This window comes from Cervus canadensis, chromosome 6 (genome assembly GCF_019320065.1).
Source record: "Cervus canadensis isolate Bull #8, Minnesota chromosome 6, ASM1932006v1, whole genome shotgun sequence".
NCBI lineage: Eukaryota > Metazoa > Chordata > Mammalia > Artiodactyla > Cervidae > Cervus > Cervus canadensis.
The window spans coordinates 53,490,759-53,518,707 of record NC_057391.1 but is presented as its reverse complement, the minus strand read 5'-3'; the positions used below and the strand labels follow the sequence as shown (position 1 = coordinate 53,518,707).

Here is a 27,949-nt window from a genome sequence, read left to right as displayed (position 1 = left end):
AGACAGAAACAATCTTTTTCCTCCTAAAAGTTAAAATTACATAATATTTACCTCTTACAAATAATATATATTTAAGATAGGAAGCCCAGGAACAACATGAACACAGGTGAAGGCAGACACAACAAAAGAACCAGAATAACTACTGTTTGGGAAGCTACAAAGGTGTTCCCTCCTTCCATCTTTGACCTTCTCCTATTGGAGGTAACCGCTCTTAGGAACTTGAATTTATTATTAGTTTGTTTTTACCACATACTTATATATCTCTAAAGAGTAAATTGTTTAGCATTGCTTGCTTTTGAGCCTTGTAAGAACAGTATTGTTCTGGTGTGACCTTTTGTAGCTTGTTCTTTTTTTTTTTTTAATTAACATTGTTCCTAAGACTTAACTATGCTGTGGTGTATAGCTGTGGCTCATTCATTTTCTTCACAATATACTCCTGCATTAATATGAATATATCACAATTTATTCCTGCGTTCCTCATCAGTGGACTTTTGGGATGTTTCTGGTTGTTTGCTCTTAGAAATAGCGCTGTTACAAACCATCCTTGTACTCGTCTTCAAGAGCATCTGCCAGCTTATCTAGGGTATACACCAAGGAGTAGACCTGGTTCAGGTATGGGTTCAGGTTTATAATCCTAATTATCTTTTGAAGCAACAGTGCCAGTTTACACCCCCACCATCAGGGCATGAACTCCTGGTGATCTGTACCCTCACCAACCACTTGTATTGTTAGGACCCAGGAATTGTACCCTTAAGCGGCAGCATTTTTGCGCCAGAATACAGTGCCCCTGACTGGACAGGTGTTTCCTCTTGGCCATCTAATAGAAGAGCCTGATCTGAGACTCTGCCCAAGAGATGGGCCCCAGGGACTTACACGTTGTTGAATCCTGACTTTGGGACACAGCACTAAATTGAGATAAGAGACACAGTCATCATAGAAGTCAATCAGTCATAGAACATGGATCTGGAAGGACCCTAAGGCCAAATACTTCATTCTACATTTAAGGAGACAGAGGCCCAGAAAGGTTAAATGACTTGACAAGCTCTCAGAGCTAATTAGTATAAGAACCTGTCTCTGGGGCTCTCAATTCTTAGTCTAGGCCTATTTTTTTTTTGTTTGTTTGTTTTTAAATGTGTTTATTTGGTTTAGTAATTTAAGATGGTGTAAAAATCTATTAAATTAAAAATGACTCTGTAAATACTTAAATAACTGCCAATTTACTTTTAAAAGGTAGTTCTTTGACGTAAGTGACTGATGAATTTGATATCTTCAGGTCCTTTCCTTGTGAACTAAACAGAAATAATACTGAATTTCAATGGGATGAATAGGGGAAAGATGCACTCTCCATAATAATGGTTTTCAATAGGCAAATTTAACAGTTTTTAAAGACACCAATCTCCCAGGGAAATTAATCTCCAATTTTTTGACTGGTCATCTTCATCCTTGGATCATCCCCCCAGGCAAAATATAGGTTTGGGCTTAAGAAGCCATTTTGTGAGGAAGCAAAAAAGAGTGAAAAAGTGCTAGCTGCTCAGTCATGTCTGACTCTTCACTACCTCATGGACTGCAGCCCACCAGGGTCCTCTGCTGACGGAAGTCTCCAGGCAAGAATACCGGAGTGGGTAGCCATTCCCTTCTCCAGGCAATCTTCCTGACCCAAGGATAGAACCCAGGTCTCTTGCATTGTAGGCAGATTGTTTATCATCTGAGCCACCAGGGAAGCCCCAGACAAACTGCAAATGCAGTGAAATTTCAATTTATCCTCCTCTTCTGAGTACTCAGAATTAAGCTGTTATAGGAGGCTAGGACCTATTTATGGATATTACACATATCCATACAATATAGTCCCAGTAAGCTGATGGTGTATAATCTTAGATGCCTTTACTTGCGAATGTAGAAAAACTCTGAAAAGAGATCAATTTGCAGCTGAAGCTGTTATGCAGGTGTTATGCTCTTGAGTGTGCATAACAAGCACGGTGTGTGTAAAGGAATCTGTCCTCACATAAGAGGCAGTCAAAAGCAACTGGGGAGGGGAGAAGGACTGCTAAGTAGGAAGGGTGTAGTGGCTTCAAAAACCTGAAGTGGAAATTTTCATTCTGAAGTTGTTTACTTCAGAGATCCCCCTCCCCACCTCCCTTGCCTTGATCTTCTCTGCCCCAAGAATCCATTTACCATTTGAAAATATCTTTTGGTTTAACAGTGTCTGCAGGCTGGCAATAAAAGCTTTCCAAGAAGCATACCCCTTTTAATGTCAGGATAAAACTCAGGAGCTGCTTATTACTTTGGAGGGGGGGCAGCGGGGGCTTGAAGGGAGAGGCCTTCAAATAATTTTGCTAAGAATGCTGACCAAAGGGTACTATGGTACTCCAGGATCAGGTTTTCCTCCCAGCAGTCATTTTAATCAGCACTTCCCCTCTTTAATGAGCTTGTAGTGCCATTACATAATCACCCAGCTCACTGGATTAATGATGAAAAGAGGAACTGATTTTTCCAGTTGTATCATTTGAAGTAAATGTTAACTTTCTTTCTGAGTCCTTAGTTAACCGCATTAGTGTGACAAATATGTCTCTGTCTAGCATAAGTAATTAGAATTTAATCACTTTAACTGCATCTTAATTACCCCAAATGAATTGAAAGGACATTTAATAGCAAAGATTAAATTGCCTTAATGAACGATTTTTGTGACTCCATCAATACTTGAATCGCGCTAGCCACTCCTCTCACGCACTTCACCTGCAGTGAGCACAGGAGTCACTAGGTGGCGCGTTTCGCTCATTTATTTATTTAATTTCCCCCGTTGATCTGCTTTTAGAAGACAACAGGAAAGAAAGTGAAAAGAATAGAGTTTATTATGTTCCTTTAACAACCTCTCTTTGGGACTATGAGGTCATCACCAGATGCAAAAACGAAAGCAGCGATTTCAGAAACTGTCGATTCTGAGGACCCTATGGCGAGTGCAAAGGGAGATGAGAAACACGCGGATAATTGGAAGCTTGCAGTGGTTGAGAGAAACTGTAAGTTACCCTCTGGATGATTGCCAGCATATATACAGAGTTTAAGTCAATTTATTATTTTTTAGTGCAGAGTCCTAAAACATGAGTAACAGGCAAGCTTTGGAATAGCAAGACAGGAACTGATGGGAAGCCAAGAAATATAATTGTTGTGTAAGTGCAGATCAGAACAACAATGCCAGAAAGTATGGGAGGTTTGGGCCTTTGGGCTCTCCTCCAGGCTGGGTCCCAGTGGACTAGTCCTACCCACAGAACACATCTAATGAGATGGGTCTTGCCCATCAATAATTGTTTAAGTGAACAAATGGATAAGGAGACTTGAGTTCCATGGCTAGCTCTGTTACTGCCTCACATTCCCTCTTTCTTCAAAGGAGCAATAAAAGATCTCTCTTATAAGTCTTAATAAAAAAAAGAAAGAAGTTTCCACAAGTATCTCTCTTTGAGCATCCCAGAGGGAAGACACACATTCTCTAATTTCAAGACCTTTATTATGCAGAGACTTTCCAGGTTGGTGTTTATGACAGGGGATCACACATTTCCACATTCTTGGTCCACTGACCTGGTAAACTTGAGCCCGTAATTGAGGCACAGGGTGGAGGGGAAGGGGGTTCTGGGCTTTGAGCTGAGAAAGTTGAGCACAGGGTCTCAGTGATTTCCAGCTCTGTTACCACAGTTAAGTAATTCAACCTCATTGAATAGAGAAGCCAGAAAATAATGGCAACTACCCCATAAACTAGTGGCTCCTAAACTTTGCTGCACATTAAAATCACATCAGAGCTCTTAAAAGTCACAGTGCCCAGGTCATGCCCTATACTACTAACACCCAGAATATTTAAGATTTTAGCCAGGAATAATTTTTTAAGAGATCCCTAAATAAGTTCAAAGTATAGCAAGGTTTTGGAGCCACTGGTACAGGGAGAATTAAATGGTGGCTCAGACAGTAAAGAATCTGCCTATAATGCGGGAGAACTGGGTTTGATCCCTGGCCTGGGAAGATCCCCTGGAGATCCCCATGGCAACCCACTCCAGTATTCTTGCCTGGAGAATCCCCATGGACAGAAGAGCCTGGTGGGCTACAGTCCATGGGGTCACAAAGAGTCAGACACGACTGAGCAACTTAGCACAACACATATGTGCCCAGCAGAGTTCCTGACCAATAATAGGTACACAATGGACACAAGCTCCTTCCTTATCAGCTGACTTCCTTATCACTTGCTAAGGCAAATCTGTGGGTTGAACTTCAGGGTCTTGTTCTGTTCAGCTGTTATCTTATCAAACTATCTCACCTAAAGGAGAGGAAAATTTCTGGAAGTTAATTTGTTTCAGCTTTATGATCACATTACATCTTTGGGGAGGAACACACTGTGGATGTTTCTGTAGCAAGACCCTGTGATAAAATAGATTTACATGTTTGTATCAAAATAATCAGATTGTCCTGTGATTGGCCTGGTCATCTAAGCCAATTCTACAATTTCAAAATAAAATTAAGCTTCATTCATATTAGCATACTTGTGTTAAAGTAAAAATCTATGCAAATCTATTGATAGAAGACAAGAATGTATGATTATGCATTAAATTAATTTACATTAGAAATCAGGTTTTTCCTTTTTGCTAAACTCTATAAGGCTGACACTTTTCAGGAAATGACTTCTCTTAAAGGTGCTTACCCATATTATTTAAACACAAACACAATGAAAATAGTATTTAATTAATACTTGTTGAATCCTTTATCCCAAGTTATAGGAAATCTATACTTTAACTGTTATGACTTCAATAAGACTCTCCTTCTGTTGGTACCCTAGATTGAGGACCATTCAAATTTGTCAAGAGTGTGGAAACTTCTGTTTTTATGGAGACTGAATGAAATTAGAAATTTCTCATCCTGTCCATCTAAGCTCCTTGGTTGACTTAAAATATTAAACTGGTGAAGTTTACAAAGAGCACTGAGCACTGTTACCTGAAGGGCAATGATTCTAACTATGTATTTTGAGGCAAGACACCCGAGAACCTCCTTTTTAATTACCCACTTTCACTAGACTTGAGGATTTTCTTTCTTATAAGGAAATCAAGAATAAATTTTACCGATATACTCTGCAAGAACTCTTTCTTCTGAGAACTTTGGGTAGCAGCATCTGTTTGATTAGCTGAATTTGCCATGAATGTGGAAATGATGACATCAAAACAGCTCATGTAACAACCTCCTTAAAGACCTCATAGATTAGAGATGACTATAGATTTTCCCCAGCACGGATCAAAGGGACTGAATTGAACGTTTTAGCTTAATGATCCAACCCCTGTCACACCCATAGGGACTCAAATTCCGATTGTATAAGCAGGTGTGCAGTGCACTCAGATGCATGCAGAAAGCTGCTGGGGGAGGGAAGAAAAGATCAACCACCTGATCGACGAGGATAGGTTTGATCTTTTCCATTATTACTTGATTGTGCCCATGGATACTACTGGCAGGGCCTCATGATTTCGCATAAGCTTTGAAATATTAGCTGTTAATTTTTGTTTCCTCACCACAACTCTTCAAAGCCATCTTAGCCACTTTCCAAGGGCAAGAGAAACCCAGACAACAGGACTGACTGGGCCCTGTCCAGGGTCCTGACGCCATACTGGGGCTTCAGGCTGCCAGGCCTCCAAGCACATCCCACCAGACAGCAAACAAAGAGCTTCAAGCTCAGAGCCTCAGGGCGGCCTTCTAACTCCCATCAGTTAGCTGGAAGGGGAAATAACAAAACAAAGGGAATGCTAATCCACCCTCCCTTCATTACACCCCGAGCCCCAATCTCTGATTTCAGATTGCCAGGGTCACCTTCTCTACTGTGACCCTGATATTCTCAACATGGCAGCAAAAGTATAATTTGGATATAAATTCCAAACATGCTATCTTGTTTGGAGAGGTTAGAGTTGGGGTATCATTTGGGGGAACGGCGATTTTGTCTCACCAGTGGGGTAATACCCAGGAAGTGGGTAGGACCAAGACAGATCCATTAAGTATCCTTTCCTCCCTCCACTACACTATACCAATCAAAACAGTTATCGGTTGAAAATCACTAGGACATCAGTGTTCTAAAACAAAGCCTCTTCTTTTCGCGTTTGATTGAGACGCCGAGGTTTGCTGGGTGCCTGGCCCTGTGGCCCGCAGGGGGCGCGCGCAGTTACTGGAGCACAGTCCCGATCCCCTAAGCTACTGGGGGAAGCTGAGTCCAGATGGAGGGCATCGAGGGCAGGAGTTTAGCTCCCCACCTGGCGCTGAGCACTGGAAGCTTGAAGATAAAGATGCAGCCCGGGATTTGAGTTGCTCTGCTGCTACAACACAACCTTGCTGTTGTTGGCACAGATCGTCCCAAGTGTCGGGTACAAAACAGCTATGGTAGGATTGGGTTTCTACTGACCCTGATTGCCCTCTGACTTGGGGCTACGCCCGCTGGTGGGAGAGCCAACCGCCCTAGGAACAGGCCGCAGAGTTTATTGTCTCTGGCGGCCGTGCTCAATGCCCCGACACCAGGTCACCACACAACGACCAGCAAGTCTCCTCCACTCTAGTCAAACTATCTGCTGTGATCTTCACCACATGCACACTTAACTCCATGTGTTGCCTCCTCTTCTCCCTGGAGTTTGTGCTCCCCAGTGGGGACCCCAAGGGAGAACTATTATCACAAGGCCTCCAGGACTCAGAGATGGGCTGGGAGAAAGGTGCAGGCAAAGCCATCTGGTGATTGGACTCCAAGAGCCAGACCTGTTCAGCTGGTGTGTCAGGGGGTCCCAAACCAACTCCCCGGGAGCAAGGCGATCACTGGGCCTGAGTTGGTGAGGGGACTCTGCCTCTGCCTGACAACTGGCTGCCCCCCAGGCCACGCTGGAGGGAGTCTATAAGAAAGCTTCGGAAGAGGCCCTCCTCCCTGGCAGCCAGCCCCCCTCGCCCCCAGGCTGTGAGGCTGACTCGGTCCGCGGCGCCCCAAGGGCCCTTTGTTCGCGCCACAGCCGGCTGGGAGCAGCTGCACTGCCCGAGACCCGCGGCGCTGAGACGCCCGCCCGGGCGTGGGGGGAACTAGTCCATTTGGCACCTTCTCCTCCTACTCTTGGGCCCAGGAACCCTTCTGCTCCTGCATTCCACACGCCCAGTCCTGGCTTTTCTCCCGGCCCAGAGTCCTCGAGGATTCGGGAAGTGGGGTTCCCAGGGCCCAGTAATGCACTCCTTCTGCTTGGCTCCCTTGATCCAGGGAAATGAGGGGACAGTTGAAGTGTCACCCGCTGGGATAAATATTAACAAAAAGCAAATGGACTTGTGCGGGGGCCAGTTATCAATCAACCAGACACAAGGCCACTTACGGCAAACACGGCCCAGGTTGGCCGAGGAGAGCCTTCTCTCATGGCCACCTTCTGGCCAGACTGCCACCCCTCACCCCCACCCCTGCCCTTCTCTAGGTGGCCCTGAGGCAAGTGCCAGCCTGGAAATAGGAGCAGTCCTGGGTGCTGCAGACCCGTGTGGCTCCCGGGCGCTGCAGTTTGGAGGTTTCTTCACCTCCAGGTGCCTCAGGGCGGGAGTCGGGCACCAGACTCCCGGCCATGCCCGCTGGTGGGTGTGCACTTGCAGCCACTTACTGCACTGGCAGCTCCCCTAATGTGGCCAGAGTCTTCTGGAATCTTTAATTGGAAACTAATCTCTTCCCGTCTTAATAGGCGACCACGTCAGAGGCGGGCGCCCACCCACCCGCACAGCCCAGCCCACTCTCCCCACCTGGGAGGAGACGCAACGTGAGCCTAGTTGCACTGCACTTAAATGGGGCAGCAGCAAGTACTACATTGAGGGAACATATATTGATTTTTTTTTTTAAAGGTAGTTAATTTGGTGAAAATTTCCTCCTGTCTCCTGTCTTCCACCAGCCGATGTAATTTCGTGAAGAGAAAGCGTCTCTCCAAACAGGCTGCCACCTGCCCGGAACCTGGGGTACCAGGAGGGGCACGAAGAAGCTACTCTTCCGCCACCCAGCCAAGGAACCGACCTCGATGGGCCTTGCCTGGAATGGGGTAGAAACGAGTGTGAGGGGGTCTTTGAATGCAAAGGCGAGCAGAGCTGCAAGTGGCACCTTCCTCTGTGCATCGGATGGAGCTGGCAGCGGGAAGGGGGCGGCGATGTCCCACCGCTGGGGCCAACATGCCCTGCAATCTGTTTGAAGTCACCTGCAGTTAGGACCTACTAGAGATCATTTGAACGGCCCAGGAATCTGACCCCCCCTTTTTTCTCCCGTAAAAGAAAATGTTAACAGGACGGCTCGCTGTTAGTCGGTGTCTTCAAAACAAGTCGTGGTTCTTCCTGCATAATGGGATTGATCCCGGCTGGCTCCGCAAGCACGCTCATCCCAGCCAGCCCCACCCCTTTAATGAAGTTAAAGAAAGGAAAATGGAAGAGACGACTCTCCATCCGGGTCTTAGGATGCAGAGTTCGCTAGGGGTTTGGCGCCAAACGCCCGTTCCGCCACAGTCTCCGATTTTCCTTCCCCACCCCCACCTCACCGAGGAAAAGGCCACGCGCCTCGGCGCAGCGGCTGAGCACGACTCTCTACTGGCTGCCAGGCAGCGGCCCCTTGGATAACTCGGGTCCCCGAGAGCCCTGGTGGGGACGCCGCCCGCACCTCCCCCGGCCTGCCCACGCAAGGAGGTCAGAGGACGCTGCTCCTGCGGGACAGGGCGCCAGGGCGGGCTCCGGGGTCGTCTCTGAACCTAACTTCTCAGTCAGTCTTTCGAGGGGGAGATAGGAGGCCCTGGGGAAAGAGAGTCGTTGAAGTCCTGAAGAAGTGCCTTCCCGAGGTAGGGGGTGTGGAGCGAGTTTTCCTGAGGGGACGGCTTTCCACCTGCACCCCCTCCTTGCATTCCCCTAACCCCACTAACCGGGGCTTGTGTGGACACCGCCTGGGTCGAAGGTCCTGAAGCCCGACTCGAGGCTGTCCTGGCGTGCGCGCGTGTGAAAAGGCACCACCTTGGGCGCCCGTAGAGGCGAAGCAGTCAGGGAGAGGAATAGCCTTTTCGGCCGTTCCTTCTAGAACTTCAAGTGTCCTGGGGTCTCGGTCAACCCATGGGATAGGGGGGCGATCTGGTGGCTGCACACACAACCACAGAATGGAATTGCGGGAGCCCCAGAGGGTACCCGGTCAACTCTTTCTTGCCCCTCCCGTCCCCTTACCCCAGCCTCTCCAGACTTCTGGGCGAAGGCTGCAAGAGTCCTCCTGGGGACTGCTTGGAGCCTACGAGCCCGGGGTTGGGCTGGAAAACCTGGCGGGGGCAGAGGCTCCGGCGGCGAGGCGCTCGGGCAGCTAGGCCACAAGAGCTCACACGCCAGGAGTGCTTTGAGTCCTCTCCGGCTCTAGACGCAGGCTCGCGGGGACGCCGGCACCTGCTCCCCTCGAGCTTCTCATTGGCCCGCACGATGCGGGGGAGGGGGCCCTGGCCTCTTGCTTTGATTTTAGACTGTGAAACGGCTCAGTGCCCCCGGCTCTGAGCGGATTGACTGTCTCTCGTACTCCAGGGACGAATTAATGGAGAACGATCAGTTAATTAACAAACCCTCATTCCGGCTTTTACCTTTTTCTTCTCCAGGACTCAGGCGATGGCGCCGGGCTAGGATGGGGTGGGGAGCGGCAGCATGTACCCAAGAGTCAATCAACTCAGCCCCAGTCTCATCAAACCGAGTCCCCCCTCAGCTCCCCTTGGCTCTACCTCTCCGCTTGTCCTCTGCCCTAGGTGGTGGCTGAATCTGTTTGAAGCCCCCCGTGTGATTCAAGCTGACGTCTCTTGTCCCCTCCGCCAGTCGGCCGGCCAGAGCCTTCCCCATATCCTTGGCCTAGAGAGGCTGGGGAAGCTGGGCGCTGTGTGTATGCAGCGCCACCGAGACCTTCCCGCCCAACTCATAAACACTAGTGCCTCGGGGTTTGGGGCCAGGAGACCTCTGCTCGAAGACTTGGTTTTTTCCTCTCACACTCCCACCCCGAAAATTCATGCGGAAGAATAAAACAAAATGAGACGTACTAAGCGAATCGGCAACGAAAGCGGTCTCTGGGCTCAGCTAGAAGCCCCCTTGTTCCTTGGCCGCCCTCACCTGGACCTTGGCACGGTCTGCCTCCGACTCAACATTCGGTCACCCGCGCAAAGTGCGTGCTAAATCTTAAGAAGCATCTGCGCCACACACCCACCGCCGCGGTTCCATAACCTTTTGCTGGAACTCCCAGAGTGCGCTCCCCACTCCCCAGACCCCTGCCCTTCTCCGTGCCACTAGAGTGAGCGCCGGAGGGGGGAGTCAACGCAGCGAGTTCAGATAAACATTGGCAGGCAGCTCCTGCACGCTCCAGCGCAGCGCCCAGGTATGTGCCAGGGATACTGGTTGGCAGCATCTGCGCGCAGTTTCACGCACGTTTCGCCTGTCTCTCCCCAAACCCGAGTGCGAAACCCAGAAGCGACGCACAAATCGTATCCATCCAGGTGTGGGGATTTCTCTCCTCCTATGGTTGTGCGAGCTTCCTGCTCTGTTTCCCAGCACAAATGCGCCCCCGCAATCACCCAGGCCGCGCCGCTCAGCTCCCGGTACCTTCCACAGCCCAATGCACTGAGTCCTGGAAGAGGCTGTCTGCTCCCGGGAGCCACGCTCTGGCTCTTCCAGGCCTAGGAACCCCCCCTCTCGGTGAAAGAAGGACGGGATGAAGCGTGCACAGAAGGCTGTCCTTCCCTTCCTCCTTGGGTCCCTTTAGCTTCCCCAACACCTTATCTGCTCTTGCGCCCAACAACTTGGCCGCTCACCTGCTAAGCGGAGCGCAGACATACGCTGGAACTCCGGCTCCTGCAGCCACTTCCACATTCTCCTGAAGGTCTCCCGGCCGGACTTGAGTTTGCTCCAGGGTTTGGGGTTGCGTAGCAGGTCCGAGAGGGTCCCTTGGGAACGGCAGAGCACCCTCTGCGCGAAGATGGCCTGTGGGATGCTGTAGCGCTTGAGCTCGGTGGTGATACGCTGCGCCACCTCTTTGGTATTGATCTCTTCCATCTGCCCTGAATTACTTCCATTGCTGACCTGCGCACCGGTTACCGAAGGGTTGGGCTCCCGGGCCGTGCCCAGGAGTTGCCCGTGGCCCTGGGCGTTCAGGTGGGCGTGGGGGTGGTGCGGAGGAAGGCCGTTGATGGGAACCATGCCTGCTGAAGTGGGCGTGAGGTGCTGCTCCCCGTGACGACCGAGCATGGCCGGGTGGTGGGCTTCGAAGCCGTTAGGGGTGAGCATCTTGTCGGTGGGCATGGCGGCACCCGGGTGGGCATAGTGTGGGAGCCCTTGCTGGGAGTTGTGGATGCCGCCCAGACCGGAGCCGGAAAGGGGCGAGAGGCTCTGGCCCATGCCGGCCACGTCCTTGTGGTAGGGGGTATAGAGGTTGTTCATGGAGGCCAGCCCGCGCTCGTCCCGCATGAGCGTGAAGCTGCCGCTCACGTTGCCCGCCAGGCGCTGGTGGTGGTGCGGGTGGTGGTGGTGGTGGTGGTGATGGTGATGGTGGGGGAACTTGTCCGAGACGGTGGAGATGGGCGGCAGCGGCTGCAGCGGGGTCAGGGTGGTGTAGGTGGTGGGCATGCTCATACCTGGCGGCGTCTCGCAGGCCATGGTCATGGTGGGGTGCAGCGGGCCGGCCAGGCTGTGCTCGGGGGCTCGGTGGTGGTGGTGGTAATCGCCGCTCCCGCTGCCGCCGTCCAGCAAGGACGCCATGCCCATGGAGCGCGGGTGCGCCGGGGGCAGGTGGCTGCCGCGGTGAGCCACCGAGCTTCGCGCGTGGGGGCTGCCGCCCAGCAAGTCGGCAGGGGCCGGCACCGGCTCATGGCTCACCCCGTGCAGCTCCCCGATTGCCTCCATGGTCAGCTGCGCGTTCATCGTGATCTGGGCGAGCGGGCGGCGGACACAACATCGATGAGGCCGGGCAGAGGCGGCGAAGGGCGCACGCAGTCCGGTTTTCACATCGGCTGCTAGCGACTGTTGCCTTCCTTCCTTCCTCTCACTGTGGGGCTCTGTCTCCCTCTCAGAGTGTCTCGCCTTCCCTCTTGCCCCCACCTTCCCCTCTGCGTCCTCGTTTTTTTTTTTTTTTTTTTAATATTAATTTCCAAAAAGGATCCGCGCCGTTGGGCGAGCGCGGTGCCCCCAGCCCTCCCGCCCCTGGCCCCCTCTCGCCCCTCTCCTTCTTAGAATTGTGAGGCCCCCGGCTCCCCTGACGCAGCCCGCGCGCCTTCCGCGGCTGCTGCCTGTCCGTGCCGCTGGCCAGCTCCAGCCATGGCTCGGTTACTGTTGCAGACTCTGTGGCCGCTGTTCCGCCGCCGCCGCCGCCGCCGCCGCCGCCGCCGCGGCCCACCCTCCCGCCAGCCGGGCGCAGCGCGCAGGCGCGCCAATCGGCCCCGCCCCCTCGGTCCCCGCGCTCTCGGTCGGTGACGTCCCCGTACAAATGAAGGTGGGGGGCCTCCACGCCTTACCAGCAGCGCCGGGTGGCGGGGAAGCGGCGGGCGCGTGCGAGTGTCTAACGTAGAGCGCGACCTGGGGTTGCTACCCCGCGCTGGGAAACTGGCGCCCCCCTTGGCTCCCTGGGTTGGGTGGGCTCTCCTCCCAGTCCCCGGCCGCGCTTGCTGGGCTCGCATCCCCAGTGGCGCACGATACCTAAAGAGCCATCGCCCCTCTCTCCAGTTGCTGCCTCCGGGTGAAGGTTACCCAGGGAGCCTCAGCTGGTGTCATCACTTCTTCCACCCTGGCCTGTTTCCCGGGAGGGCCTCTGGGAGTCCACGCTCTCCCCAGCTTCAGGTGTTTGACCTTTTGCCGGGGAGGGGAGCAAATATTTTAAAGGCCTTGGTCAACCCAGTGGCTGTTCAGCCGACAACCTCTATGCTCCCTAACGCTTTGCCCACCCTTCCTCTTCCATGCTCTGCGAAGAGGCGCGCTTAGTGCCAAGAGTCCCGGCCGGGCCATACCTCTCTGTCCTCCGCCGCCTGGGTCCTTCTCCCGTTCAGCTGATAATTAAGCGGTGCGCCACTTCGTGAATGATTCGGCGTGTGTGTGTGTGTGTGTGTGTGTGTGTGTTTTAAGTGCCCTGGGTGGGTTCCTATGTTAACTCGTGGGTTCTGATGGGGCCGCAGAGGTTCGTGCTGTTCCTGCGGCTTCTTCATGGCCCTCTTGGTAAAGCACCCAGAGGCCGCTGCTTGCGGAAGGACTGACGCCCGCAGGGTGGACCAGGCGCGCCGGTCTCTGCTTGGCCCGTAGGGACGCCCTCTTCCCGGCGTCCCTGCGAGAAGCCTCCAGATTTGAAAATCAATTCAGCTTCGGGAGTAATTGTTCGCTTTCCACAATCACGCTCCAATCCGGAATCGAACCTGGTCCTTGGGCCTGGTTGGGGACGCGTGGGGAAGCCCCCGGTTTGGGACGTATTCCGGCTGCCACATGCCGGCTTTCTTTCATTTACAAAAGAAAGAAAAAAAAGTCCGTAACAAAAGGCAGAGCGTGTCCGCTTAGGTGCTTTCATCCCTCAGAGAAAGGACAGATGTGCCCATTGTCAGGCCCTTGGCAGTTACGACCCGGTCAGTGCCGAGCCTCAGCCCCGGGCGAGTGTGGTCACAATGGGGGAAGAACTCCTCGGAGCCTGGGTGTCTATGTGGGCTGGGATATGAAATAAAGTGTTTGTGACCTGAGCAGAGCCAAACTCCAACTGTGTGTTCTGATCAGAGCCCACCACGGGTGTCTCTCCTGGGATCGTTCCCAGACCCTAGGAAAGCTCAGGTTGGTGCGGTGGTAGTAGTGGTGGTGGCTGAGTCCCTTAGGCAAAAGCTTGGGCTGGCCTATACTTGGGGAGGGGGAGGAGGTGGGGAGACTTCCCACCAGCTAAGGCATAAGCAGGCCAACCTCTTTGCCCAGGTCCCTACCACAGCCCAGGAAACATGAAGATCAAGGTAGGTTAAGACCAGTGGGTTCACTCTAGCTGACTTCTTTGAAAGCTGTCCTGTTCAGAGATGGGTTAACCTGTTTGGTTTCATCACCACAGTCACTCCTATTTTGTCCAAACAATGCCTATGGAGGTCCTAGAAATGGGGGTCCATCTCCCGGGACTTAGAATCAACTTGAACAATGAATATTTAGGATTTAAAATTTACCTCTGGAGGGTAAAAGGTCTTTGGGAAACATAGACTGACAAAAAGGAACTCAGAAAACAAAAATTAATTTTAAAATTATTCGTATCTACATCTATTTATACATACATACATACAAGCATAAAACATATTTTCTGCCTAGTGGATCACAATATGTCGGTGGCAAGCTGAATTCTTGGTTCCTTAATGTTTCTGATCTCCTTTCTTACAACACAGAGCATGTAGCTCTCATATGAGACCAAACAATGGGTTAACATAGAAGGCAGACTTTGAGCTAAACCATTTGCCTCCCCTTTGCACCCCCCTCTTCATTCTAATCCTCCTGAAGTGATTGATTTGCCCTTATGACAACTCTGTTCCCAAAAGGCAGTTTGTTAAAAGAAAGAAGTAAATACCACCAAATGCACAAATTGTTCATGGTTTTCTCTTTGTGTAACTAATTAGGGACTTGATCCTAGAAACCTTTCCTCCTGTGAGGCTCCTGGTTGAACCTCTAGAGTCTACCTGAAGAGAGCTGGGATCAGGTGAGCTTAACTCTCCCTCTCCCCACCTTATGAAAGGGGGCCTGGTTCAGTGCTGGTCCTAAAGGAGGAGCCAAAGTAAAAATCTGGAGAAGTATTTATATGGTGGACTAAAGTGTGTACAGGACTTGCTTGGGGAGGAAATCTTAATTTTTCTTGGTCATTTATGCCTTCTATTTAACCTTTGTTTTCCTGGAGTTGACTGAATTGCAGTGATTTCTCAGAAACATTTTATTCTTATTCAATGTCTTGGAAAACTTTCCTGTTACTAAGAATGTATGTTGGGCAGGATGGGTGCTCTTAGGCCTAGTTAGGGTGAATGCATATCTATGTGTGTGCGTGTGCATGTGTGTGTGTGTGTGTGTGTGTGTGTGTATAGGGGGGAACCAGAGAACTGGGATAGCTTTTTGTCATTTTGTCCCTCTCTGCCCTTCCACCTCCCACTGCCCAGCCTGGCACCCATCAGGTGCACTATGGAGGATTGAAGAGCCCAAGAATGGGTCTCTTGAAATTACTTGATGGGTTTAATGTATGTGGTTACAGGATGTGTACAGTTCTATATAATAGCCAAGAAGCTTGAGGGGAGGGCTCATTGTTAGCTGGTTAGATTTTGAGTACTTAAAAAAAAATGTTATTCACCACTCTGTTTCATACACGTATATATTTAAGAAAAAAGGAAACAAGACTATGGACTGGATGCTTGTTGCTGGCAATATTTTCAGTGTGGAAACAAGGATTTCAGACTACTTATTTTGTAGATGTTGGAGTGCTGCTTGGTGGTGGTCAGGCAGGTCCAGTCCTTCCTATGCTACGTGGGCTAGAGCTTGCCCGGTGACCCCCGAAGGCTTAGAAAAGAGAATGAGAATAAGGTCTTTCCTCCAAATGCTGGCTACACAAGGTTCTTTGAGAACCTTCTATCGGTCTCAGAGTTGCTGCTTTGGTGTTCTTTGTGAGTAACAGAGATGTGGCATATGACTCAGTCCCAGTTTTCAGTACCCTTCCAAAGAACTGTTTCCAGCCCCTCTGAGTCATTAAATGTTTGCTTCCTGTTTGTAGACAGCACAAAGAGCAAACCTGAGTGTCGGGGTGGATTCCCTCACCCAGGGCTTCATGGCAAGGCTGGTTCCTTGACCAGGGCCTCAGAATGTAACTCACCAGCCTTTCTGATGCCTGTAGCAAGTCTAGAATTAAACTCTTGGTGAGGAACCATTTCTTTGGTACCGGGTAGAGTTAGGCACCTGATAACTGTGGGTGAAGAATTTGGTCCTGGGTGCTTCTAGCCTGGGTGCTTCCTGTCTTCCTCCCACCTCTGCAGAATTTTTTTTTTATCCAGAAAATTGCTATTGGCTTAGAATAGGAAAAATTCAGAAGAGGGTGGCCTGTGATTCCCTATTGACAACTATTAAAAAAATTTAGTCAGTGGCTTCTCTCCACTTTATGAGGGCCAAGGAAATGCTAATCAATTATTTGAGCCCTCTTCATCAATCTTTGACCTTCATATACTTCTTATTCATCTGTTGTTAGTTTTTTCCTTTTTAATGTAAATTATGTTTTGCACACTATATATAGTGTGGGTTCACACTTTCCTTTGTGGCATTTCCTACCTCCACTTTCCAAATCCTAAAGAGAAGATGCTCTGGTGAAGAGCTCTTTGACAGCTCCTGCCAGCTCAGCAGACTCCGGGTTATAGGAGATGCCCAGGTGGTCCAACATTCTAGGACCTCAGATGGGTCTGTGAGCCTCTCCCTGTTCATTCTTGGGCAATTGGGCAACCAGATAAGCTAGAGGCGGCTTTTCCTGGACTTAAATTCATTCCAATGGCTGCCTTTTCAAGATCTCTGGCTAAGAGCTTTTGGCTAGGGCTTTTCAAGATCTCTGGCTAAGAGCCCTAAAGGGAGAGGGGCTTCCTGATGCCCTGGGGCTTGGGATGGGGTCCAAGGCTCCCAGGTGGAACACACTGTTTTCAAGACCCCGCTATGGATGCAGCCAGCTAGATTGTGGGGCAGGTGACCTTCTCTGGCCAACCCTTCAGTGGATTTTCTTTCCTAGTCTTTGTATTGTTGAAGTATATTACAAAGGAGCCCTATCTGGGCTGCGGGTGCAGTAGGGCAATGAATTTACCAGATTTGGGGCGGTGGTAAATGCTCTTCCAGTGCTTCCTTTCTGGGGCTCTATTCCAGGTTAGCCGGTGAGCCCCTGATGTAGAGAACGACAGGGCTGGAGACTGGGGAGGACAGGGGAAAGGGAAAAGGGGTCCTTTCACTGGAGCAGATCAAAGTGAGGACAACTCTGAGCAAAAGGGTTGGAGAGAGGGCAAATTTGGCTTACGATGATCTCCAGGTGCACCAAGCTTCGGACCTGGTGGACAGCAAGGATGGAAGTCGAGGGTGGCAGGTCAGCCCAGAATCTGAGGTGGACGGGTGTGGACTAGCCCCCAGAGCCCTGGGCTGGTTGCAGCCTCTGCAGCCAGGAGCGTGGCCCATTTGGTGAGCTCCTCCGCAGCCTTGCAGGATCACGCCGACCCGCTGGAGAGCAGCTGCACTTGGGAAGGAAAACTCTTTAAACAAATCATTTTGGTGTCTAATCAATTAGTGTTTGCGAAGTCAAGTACCATAGATTTAACAGAATAATCGTTACTGCCCTTGTCTTTATTTGACCCGCAGACACCTAGAAGATTTAAAAATGAAACGCTGGTGTTGGTGTTCTGGGCTCCCCATCCCTTGCCTGTACCTCCCGCCCGGGTTGCACCTGGCCATGTGTTTTCTCGAGGTTGAGCCGCCTTTTCCCCTCCCAACCTTCATCTCTCCTTTCCCCTTCACAGTTTCTACACGTTCCCTTCTTTCTTTGCCCATCCGGCCCTGTTCATCTTGCAAGTCTTGGCCTTCTTATTCCTTTGTCCCTGCAGATGACAAGAGAACCAGCCTCAGCTGTGTGACTCTTGGGCTCTGGGCAAGTGTCTGCCCCGGTGCCATCTGGGCAATGGTGCCCAGAAGTCTTTCCCCTTACAATCCTTACCCTCTAACCCTTTTGTCCCCTTCTGAACCATCCAAGGCCCAAAGGGTCCTGTGCAAGCCCTTTAACATGAGTGGAGCTCGTAAAAGACCTTCACCTTCACTTCCTGGGAACTTCATGTCGCAGGGTCTTGCTCCATAAATGCAGTGAGCCAGGGTGCAGGAGAAGGGATGAGGAAAAAAAAGCAGAGTGTGTGGTCTTAGAACCCCTCCCCCCAACTGTGGGGTGGGGGGGCAAGGCGCCAGGGCCAGTGAGGAGTGGGCCTGCGGTTGCCTTGGGGTGAGGGGATGACTGGGGACTATTATGTGGGGGGTGTCTGTTGTCTCAGAGGCACACTTCCCAGGGCTGCACCAGCACCCAAGATCCAGAGTCAGGACTGGGAGGGTCTCCAGGTGTCTCTCTCCCCAGTCCGTATCTTTTTTTCAGGTCTAACTGGTGTGGATGCATGTGCATGTACTCGTGTAGGCACACCAATGTGCTCCGCCAGGCCTCAGGCCACCTACTGGGATGTGGGAGTTCCCAGCCTTAGGTCAAGACCCAAGAGGGTTGTAGGGATGGTCACCAGGACCAATAGACCCAGAAGCTGGGCTAGGAGGCTGTGGGAAAATGCCTGGGGCTGGTGGAGAATTTTCGGTGTCAAGAATGTCTCCACCTCTCCAGATAACCCACTCTAGTATTCTTGCCTGGAAAATCCCATGGACAGTGGAACCTGCAGGCTGCAGTTCATGAGGCTGCAAAGAGTCGGATGCAACTGAGATGACTTAGCTTGTACATTTCTGTAGTCACCTACGCAGCTAGAGATTGAGTCTGACATACCTAGCTAGTAGATTGGTTAAATAAGCCTGTAATTCTAAAAGGAGCGGGAGGAAGAGCAAGCTGGGGTTGAGGTTGCCTTCTTTCTGCACCACCAGCCCCTGTGGGCTCCCGGATGCCCCTATCTGGGCCTGGATGCTCTTGAGCCCCTGGAAGTGCTTCGCAGTCCTGAGTCTCCAGCACTCACCTGAGAAAGGTTGCTCTCAACAATAGATGATTATAATGTACTTGACTAATGCCTGTATTTCCCTGTTTAACATACATTAATCCAAGTAACAAAAAAAATCAATATTGCTAACAATATTGCAAACAAATCCTAGTCGCTCTCACACAAACCCTTGTCTGATTCTCAGTCACTTTGACCCACTTAAATTTTGTTATCTTTCCTAGCCCACTGGTAGCTCCCAGCTAGCCTGGAGTCCAGAACTGGCTTTCAATAGTTTTTCTTTAAAAATTCTATTTCCCCCTCCTCCCAGGGGGAGTTGTAGCCGGAGGACCTGGGACACTCCCTGGGTCCCCTTGGGAACTCTGAGTTTACCTAAAACTTTGTTCCTTCCAGTACCAGTGAATGTCCCAAGTCACTGCCACTGACTTTAGATTTTTTTGTTTTCTCTAATAACCCCTCCCCCTCAAGCCCCCCACAGGGCAGCTCTTTGCTCCTCTGAAAACCCCATATGCCTCTCTTCCAGCCAATCTGCCCCCACCCTTGCCACCTTTAAACTAATCATAGCCAGTGGTTCTTGGGAGTTTATTGTGATTCTTATTTTGATTACTGTTTTTTTTAATTGGTGTTTTCCACCTGGAAGGAACAAACCCGAGGGCCTGGCTAATGAAGGAACTTAGGTTTGCAAAAAACACTGTAAATAATTTAGTATTGTATTTCAAGGAAAAAAAATAGCTTTCTTAAATCATCCCTGCAATATAAATTGCAGACTTACAGTATGGTCCTGGTAAGTCTAAATTTTTAAAGGAGCAATATTCAAAGAGACATAGATGTCTGTATTAATTATTTATTCGCCGGTGCCTTCCTTCGTTTCTAACTTATTATTAATTAGGCGCCTCTAGTCTTTCGCAGAGCGCTCCACCGAGCCGGTTGCAGCTTTAAATATGAATTAAAAGCAAATCCAAGCTACTGTAATGCGAAAATTATTCCGTGTCTTGCATGGCAGAGATGAATAGCCGCGTGGATCAATACCGTGAAACTCGGCTCCGAACGACAGGGTTATTGATAGCTTATATTAATGATGTTAATGATGGAAAAAGGAAAACAACAGCCCACCCGACTTAGAAACTTTTTAGCCGCTGAAACCCCGCAATAAAAACGGGAAGGGGGCAGGAATCGGGCTTAAGTGTAATAAGAAAATTATTTATGAAACCGGATAAATGACTTCAGAGCCTTGATGCATTTGAACCTAACGCTCTCGGCTCCTGGCGGCCCCGGCTCCAGCTAGGGAGACCGCGAAAACCCCAAGCAGCGGTGAGCTGGGGGCTGGGGGCGCTTCGCCAGCCTCGGCAGCCTCCGGCTTGCGCCCGCTTCCCCCACCCGCCACCGCGCCCCCCCGCCCCCTCGTCCCCGCCGGGAGAGCCCTCTGGGGCGCCGGTCGCAGGCGCTTTTGGAAGTGGGATGGGGCAGGCGCTAGGCTGGTTCCCGTAGTCCCGGAGGGAACAGGAGGCGGTCAGCTGGGCCCCGTAGCATGGACTTTGGCCCGATTTCTTCACTGGTTCTCTTGGCACCTGCTCCCAGAGACTAGTCCAAGGTTTCGGGCTTGAAGGGGACACAAGGCTAACTCCACACTGCTCCCCCTCTCATCCAAGGCTCTTTGAATTCCCCAAATGCAAAAGGGTGGGTGGCTGGTGTCTGAAGGGTGTGTAACACTTTGAATGAAGATACATTGCTCTAAACAGGTCAGGAAAAACTGAGAAAGATGCCCACTCTCTTCCTACGTGCCTTAGCGGGTTCATTACCAGGCACGGGGTTAACTGGGCCTTGGCATTGAGCGCCGGGCAAGCGAGGGATCTCTGAGGCTGGGTCTTCTGGGTGTGGGGAACGGAAGGAGCACGCAGGTTTGGGCTCCATCCTTCTGCAATCCTGCTTGGACGCCTCTCCCTGCCCCACGCTGGTCCCAAATATTGACGCACTCTCCCTAGCCCGGGGCCGCTGAGTGACCGGGGCGGGAAGGGAAGAGGGGCGGGGAGCGATAGGTTAACTGCTGACCCCAGAGGACGGCGGCAAAGGTCAGAGCCCTAGGGTCTCTCTAAGGCCCGAGGTTCCATCCCCCTCCGCAGGGCATAGCACCATCAAGACCCCTTCCCTTAGCCAGGGTCGGAAATTGGTGGTGGGGGGTGGAATGGGGTGGTGGTGACCTCTGCCTTTCACTGCGGGGGCAGGGGAGGGGTGTGGCTGGGGGAGTTGGTGGATGGTAGGGTTGCCAGTGGGTCCGCGGTCAGCGCGCCCTGAGTCCAGCCTTTTGGATTGGAGTAGGAGTTTCGGGGATTTTAATTTATGCTGGCGACTGTAATTTGTTCTGCATTTCAGGAGGGAGGAGAAACTACCCAGAGCTGTGGGAAAATTCCCACGTAGTCCACAGAGCAAACAATTCCCTCCGAGGGACGGGGTAATTTTATTAGGTCTTTTGAAATCTTTTTTCCTTCTTTTCCTTTCTTCCTCTCCTTCACCATCCTTTTTACTTCTCTTTCCCCCTTTTATTTCTCTCTTACCCTCTTCCTCCAGTTTCATTTTCCTCTCCATCTCTTTTCATTTTTTTTTCTTTCTTCCTCTCTCCACCTCATTCTTTTCTTCTCTGAAGCTTTCTCCCCTCATCCCCCCCCCCCTTCCTTCTATAGGTAGGTGGAGGCCAGGCCCACCTCCCTGCACCTCAAGACTTTCACATGAAAGGTGCCAACACCATTTGGCATCAGCATCAAATATCACCTTGTTTTTGACAAAGGAAAGAGAGAACACCAGAATTCAGAGAAATCATCCATGTCTCTGAGCCCGTTAGCAGGAACTTGCATCCCCTGCCACTTCTCTACTCAGCTTTTGCAGTCGTCCAAGGTCGGCCAGCTCAGGGTCATACTCCTTTCCTAAACTTGGGGCTGCTGGGAGAGTGTGCTTCCCTTGCTAATGCTTCTCGCGGTGCTGTCTGGGACCAATAACATTAAGATTTTGGGGTTATTGGTTTTATTTTTATTTATTTGATTTTATTTTGAAAAAAATTGCCATGAAACTCTGAGGCGATAACTTCTAAAAGCACCAGCTGAGTCTTAAATCTATCCTAGGGCACCAGAGGTTGAAACCATTATCTAGATAACTAGACAAAAACCAAACTTCCTGCCACACAGGCAGAACCCCATTTTAGCTATCTGGCTTCAAAGTCCACAATCAGCTACATGTTTCAGATAAGCACCTGCCCACTGGAGTGCAGTCTTAGAGCCACACCATCTACCAACAAACGGCTCTTCCTCAGAAAGGAAATAAAACAGACACTGCACAAAATCACTTGATTCTGGAAAAATCAATATCAAGATTAGGTTTATTGTCTGCTTATATGATTAAAAATGACAAAGTGTTGCCTTTTATTTTCATAAAAAGACAGAAGTCTGAACAAAATAATTTACTATTGAGTTCTTGTTTCATTTGCCTGGCAAAACCTGGAGGAGGCCGACAAAGCAGTTAGGAGGTGCAGTGGCCCTTGCTGGGCATGGGTGAGCTTGCCATCGGAGGATGTGTGCTGCTGTGTGCGCGAGGAGAGTAGTTTCCTAATGTCCAGATTGCCCTAATGCCAGGCCAGCTGGGTAGGTCTCAGTTCTTCCTCATTTCAAAGAAATGCTTGGTCATCTGTCACTTGCCCTTACTTTCTTTAGCTCAAACCTGGGTTCCAGGTCCGCCCCCCCCCCCCCCAACCCCAAAATAACTATCAGGATCAGGCTGCTTCAGTGGCTGCACGACTCTGGCAGGGGCAGCACCAGGGCCTTGCTGGCTCCCTCAGCCGTGGCCTCCCAGACCCCGCTTCCAGCCACTCTGGATCTTAGATCCTATGAAGCACTGCTCTCTGCCTGTGTGTGCATGTGCGTGCGTGCGTGCGTGTTTGTGTGCCCCCGACCCACTACTTGGCCCGATTCAGGCTCCCTCTCTGGGGCGGCTCTCGGGGTTCCAGAGTCTGAGCTGCAATCAGGAAAATGGGGTTTTCGAAACCACTGTGGGCTGGATTCTCCAAGTGTTGCCGGCGGTGAGCGCATTCGAGGGACAAGACGGCTTTGGGCGCGCGCGCTGGTTACACCACTGCTGGGGTTATCTATCTACGTTAAAAACAAAAAGAAAAACAAAGAAAAAAAAATCCACCGTATGAATCCCAGCTTCAATTCCCCTCCCCTATCTCCCAACCCCTGAAAGCCCACTTAGAATCTACTCTCATCTCTAGGCTGCTGCTCTTGGGCGAGAGTCTCGCGTGCTCAGAGCATGCTCCCAACCCGTTACTAACTTGTTCTAGAACAAGAGTGGCTCCCATACGCACAAGGTTCATGGAGCGCGGTCCCCGAGAGAACAGTTTCACGCTCATTTAGCAACATTAGGAAAATAAACTACCTAGACGGTCCCTAAGAGCCCCAAATCCGCCTTCGGATTTGGAGTTGGAGCCGTTTGGCGGGCTGCAAGCGCCGACTCATTTGTTAAACGCATTAATTTGCTCTCCGTTTGTTCTGGAACCTAGTGGAAAACCTGGTGGTTGTGGAAATGAAACCTAACCAAACCATCTCCTCTACCGAGTCCCCACGGGCATAGCTTCTCCAAGACCGTCCTGGCCTCCTCTTGGGGTGGAGGGCTTACCGTGTAGCGGCCGTGGATTATGTACTACTGGGGAATGTGACAAGCCCGGCGGGCTAGCGGTGGTCGGGCCCCGCTCGCTGTCAGGCTTGACGGCTCTCTCTGCGCTTCGGGAGTGCCAGTTCAGCGCACCCTCGAATCGGGGCACTTTTCAGGGAGACGCCCGAAGGGAGACCAAAAGGGCGCCTGGGTCCGGACAGGCAGATCTGAGGAAGCCACTTTGGGAAAGGCGAAGGCAGCCCGAGAGTTGAGACCTCGCCTGGCGCCTGCTTGGGGCAGCTCTGGACTCCTTTACGTGCCACTAACTTCTCGGGAAACAAGTCTGGTCTCTCCTTTCCTCTCCTGGACCCTCTCTCCAGTCTCTTTTCTCTACCTTCCTCCCTCTTTAGCCATGAGTACTCCGAAGCTGCTAGCCCTAGGGTCAAAGGTCAGGCCTTCACTGGGGGCTTGGGGGCGCAGGCGGCAGGGGACGCTTTCTTCCTGCACTGGCGGGAGCACCGGAGTCGCCTGGCCTGTCTTTCGGGGCTGGACACCCATTGCCAACCAAAGAGAAAACAGACATTGAACTCAGAGCTCTCTCGTCCAGTACTTAGACCTCTTTGATGACAAGGAGAGTTGAAGGGGATGGTAGTTTAATTTAGAAAGTTGTATCCAGACCATAAAGTCGCTCATCTGGATATTTTAGGAGTCTTTTTTGGGGGGGAGGGTGTGGGTAATGATTTCCATAGGTGTCTACATTGGGGTGGTTTTGAGCACAGGACTGACCTTAAGAGCAGGCTTTTGTTGCATCATTTCCCTTGCCCTAACCCTGGTCAGAGTTGGAAAGAAGTTGCCAGAAGGGCTCCAGGAGAGGTTAACGAATGCCCAGCTCTCCAAGTAGGCAGATCTGTTCCAAAGGGACTGACCTTTTGCATGAGTGGGGGCAAGGCAGGCAGAGTAAAAAGCAGATCTCTATGCACATTCACGTGGCTTCATGTAATGAACACATCTCCATCAATTCCGGGAGGCAGAGGGCTCAATTTACTTGGGTTTTAGCCGAGGAATGTTCTCAGCCTCAGCTCTGACTACAGAGGAGCCCAGTAGTTAGAATTCTCTCTCCAACGAAAGCGATGGTCAATAGAATTCTCGGTATCAAATGAGCAATAATTTGCTGTGGCTACATGCTGGATAATGAAAGATGTTAGTGGGATCAATAAAAAATGAAAACACTTTTACTTACATCTTGAGTTACTGTTTTAAGCGAGCAAGAGGGATGCAACAAACCCAAAGCTAGGCTCAGAGCCTCTGCAGACCCCCTCAGACTCAAAAAGCTGTGTCACCACCGGAGCCTTTTTGTTGCCAGGACCTCTAACTTCCACCTTCTGTGCTCACAGGCAAGTGGGTTATTTATATGAAATTAACCCCTTGGAATCTGGTAATAGTTTAACTGTTAGGATTTTATATTTTTTCTTTTTTTTCTACAACCCGAATTAATTTTAAATTGTTTTCCATCAGAACTAAACTGGTTGTGGTTTACGGAAAAAGTAGGAAAACATCCCAAAGCTGATTTGTCCATTGAAATGCTTAGAAATGTGCGCTTGACAGACAAACCCAGGAGGGCCTGTGTTCTTCCATTGTGCATAAAGAAAACACAGGTAAAAGGATAGACTAAATTCCTTTCAATTTGTTATTTGTGACCATGAAATCTGGAAAATTCAGACATTAAAATCACTTTTTCCCAGACTAGTTAATTCCCTCATCTTCATTCATAATCATTTCTTCTGTTCAATGTGTTTTTAATTTGCATTGGGTTTATTTATACCTTCCCAGGCAGCTTCTCTCACCATTCAATCCCGAACACTTACGAACATATCTGTTCCTTAAGAAACCTATTGCAAAACCATCCAGAAAGCATTCTATATATATATATATATGTATATATATTTAAGATACAAGACTGAAAAATATCCCAAGTGCTCTGCATAAAACAGGCTCAACGAAAAATCTCGTTGTCAGACAGCTTCCAGCACCCGAACCGATATAAACAAAGAACATTGGGAAATGTGTGTTTGGTTGCTTCTGCGGATTTGAGAAGCCTATATTTTCTCACCATTAAAGGGCGGGGAGGGTGGGTGGGGAAAGACACGAATTTAGCCGCCGCTTTATGCTCTCTGACCAGAGGAGCTGGTTCTTCCATCGCAATAATGGTCAGTGCTGCAAGGACAGTGGCCTGGGATAATCCTGAGCAGGTTTGGGTTGGATTTGCAGAGACAACAAGCCACCTGGGGGATTTAGAAAGCAGGAACCAGCCTAGGGAAGTGTAGACAAGTTCTAACTCGGGGTTTTCCCCAGGTCAGTGACCCTGGCTATCTCCATTTCTACGACTTGCACGGATGCAGGTGCAGTTCTGCCGCCGCACGCGTCTTCGCGGGAGAACCGCTCGTAGACCGCAGACGCGCTCTCGCGTACCCGCCGCCACGCTTGGCACGCCCGGATATTTACACCCTGTTTGGGAGGCCTCCTCCCCGCCCTCATTTGCTACTTTAAATTTGCCAGGAGGACCTGTTAGCGCCGAAGCTGGGTGGGCAGGGTGGGAGGGGGGCGCCCTCGCTCGGCTCCCTGACCGTGACGCGGCTTCTGCCCTCCGCCCTCGGTTCCCACCCAGTCTGCGTGGCTACAGGCTCAGCAGTGGACCAGCGACTCCGGGCCCCTGGAGCCCCTGCCCCGGCCTGTCCCCCACCCCCACCTCCGCACGCGCCTGTGAGAGAGGCTTACCCGGGTGGGCGAGTCGCGGCGCATTAGCGGATTTCATGGCAAGTTGCTTCTGTGACAAGTGATCAGGTTCGCGTTTGAGGATTTGCCCCCTAGGAGGGAGGAAACGAGAGTCAATCTGCATAATTTCAAATGAGAAAGAAACCGGGAAACCGGGGAGCCTAACTTCTAACCTCCTAATTCCCCGCTCCCCGGGATCCTATAAGGCCCCCCATAAGCGCCCCCCCCCCCCCGCCCCTCCGACTCCGGAAACTGTACTCTCCGCTCCCGCCCCCGAGCCAGTGCACAGTAAGAAAAAGTGATCCGCACAAGTCGCAGGTGATACCTTTTATTGCGCTCATTTTAAAGACGGGGACGGGATGGCTCCCTCCATGAAGCCTTTCTCGGTAGCTCGGCCCCGGGGAGGTGGGTCAGCCAGGCCGCTTCAGGACCCCTCAGATTCCTGAAAGGTCGCGAGGTGAGGGGTGCGGAAAAGAGCGACCTCGGGCTTCGTGCCAAACGGCCCCCTTCGGCGCCCCGGTCTGAGCTAGGCGCACAAACCCAAATTCCCTCCAGCGCCTTCGGCTCCATCTTTAAGTCCAGGCAAAGATCAATTCTCCCTCTCTCTCGCACGCACACATTTGCAGCCATAAATAAACAGCTCCCAGCTAAATCAGGAACCCGAGAAGAGAAAGAGAAAAAAAGAAGAGAGAAGGATGAGATCCAAAGCACGGGTCTCGCTTCTCCCGAGCGCCGGAAGGCTCTTTTTGGTCCGGCTAGCCTTGCATTTGGGGTTGCAACTTGCATTTGAATAGCTGCCTGGGCTTGTTATGGACCCGGGAAAGCTCTGAAAGGGAATCACTATGCAAATTGTCCCAGTTACAATCGAAAGGTTCGATCTCCAGGAGCTGCCTGACGGAAGTTGATGTCAGCTATCTGTGCATTAGGGTTGCATTACCGCCTTCGCCGGCCTCCTCAACACCCCCGCTCGCGCCTGCCGGGGAGGCTTTTTTTTTTTTTTTTTTTTTTGCTTATGTGTATATTTTCCCTCAGTAATTAAAAACAAAGGAAGAAAGAAAAAAAAGGGTGGGGGGCTTAAGGTGGCGATGTAGTTGGCTCGGGCCTGGGAGGCCCACGGGCGGAGGGGAGGAGGTGAGGTGCAGGCGGGGAGGGGGGGGTGGTGGTCGTACTTTTGCAGCAGGTGTTGATGGTGCGTTTGAAATCAAACATTTAGAAACGGTTTTTTAGCGCTTTGCAGGCCTAGGCGGAGGCTAAGGGGTGGAAACGGCGATGTCTGCCTCCGCCCGCCTGCTTGATCCTACAATGCCGGCTGCAGATCAATACCCGCTCACTGTAATCCCAGTAATTGTAGGGCTCGCAGCTTTTATTTTAAAGAAATAGGACACTAGGGCGCGGACGAGCGGCTGAGGCAGCGCTGCTGGACTCTGGTGCCTCCAGGCCCTTTTTGGGGCGCCCACCTCTTACTCTAGAGCCCTGAAAGCTCCTTGCAGTGGGGTGGTTTTGGGGCGCCAGCGCTCGAACATCAGCGTGGCTCGCGTGGCCTCCGGCCGAGAATGGCGCTCGCCCGAAGGCGCTCTTGATGACTCAGGGCAGGCCGCCTGCGGCATGGGATCGGTCTTTTTCGGGCCTTCTCGCCGGCTCAGGAGGGCGGACCCACCTGGGGATGAGCACCCTGGGCTTGGACGGTGGCCTGTTTGCCTTAGGCCGCACGGACTCCAGAACTCGACGCTTGGGGCCCGCGGTTGTTGGAATACGGGCCTTCGACACTGAGGCGAGACGTTTTGTCCCTTCTCGGCTGCCTTCCGGGGCCCGAGGCCTATAGGGCCTGCACTGTTGGGGCGCTCTGCCTGGGAGGCTGGTTAGGGCGC

At 51.2% G+C, this 27,949-nt stretch overlaps 1 protein-coding gene and 1 long non-coding RNA gene across 2 annotated transcripts in view; both read right to left on the bottom strand.

The window, feature by feature from the left end:
- The window catches only part of ONECUT1 (one cut homeobox 1), a 39,480-nt gene extending 27,137 nt beyond the window's left edge, over positions 1-12,343 (bottom strand). Inside the window, exon 1 of the mRNA XM_043471937.1 lies at positions 10,809-12,343. Within this exon, the coding sequence (XP_043327872.1) occupies positions 10,809-11,913 (1,105 nt within the window). The 5' untranslated portion in view covers positions 11,914-12,343. The remainder of the gene's footprint in view (positions 1-10,808) is intronic.
- Positions 12,344-22,030: 9,687 nt separating this feature from the next.
- LOC122444339 lies at positions 22,031-27,692 on the bottom strand. Its single transcript, XR_006270194.1, has 4 exons — positions 27,539-27,692; positions 26,407-26,728; positions 26,085-26,173; positions 22,031-22,807 (listed from the first exon to the last, which is right to left on the bottom strand). It is a non-coding gene; the product is annotated as an uncharacterized LOC122444339 (long non-coding RNA).
- Between the last annotated feature and the right edge of the window lie 257 nt (positions 27,693-27,949).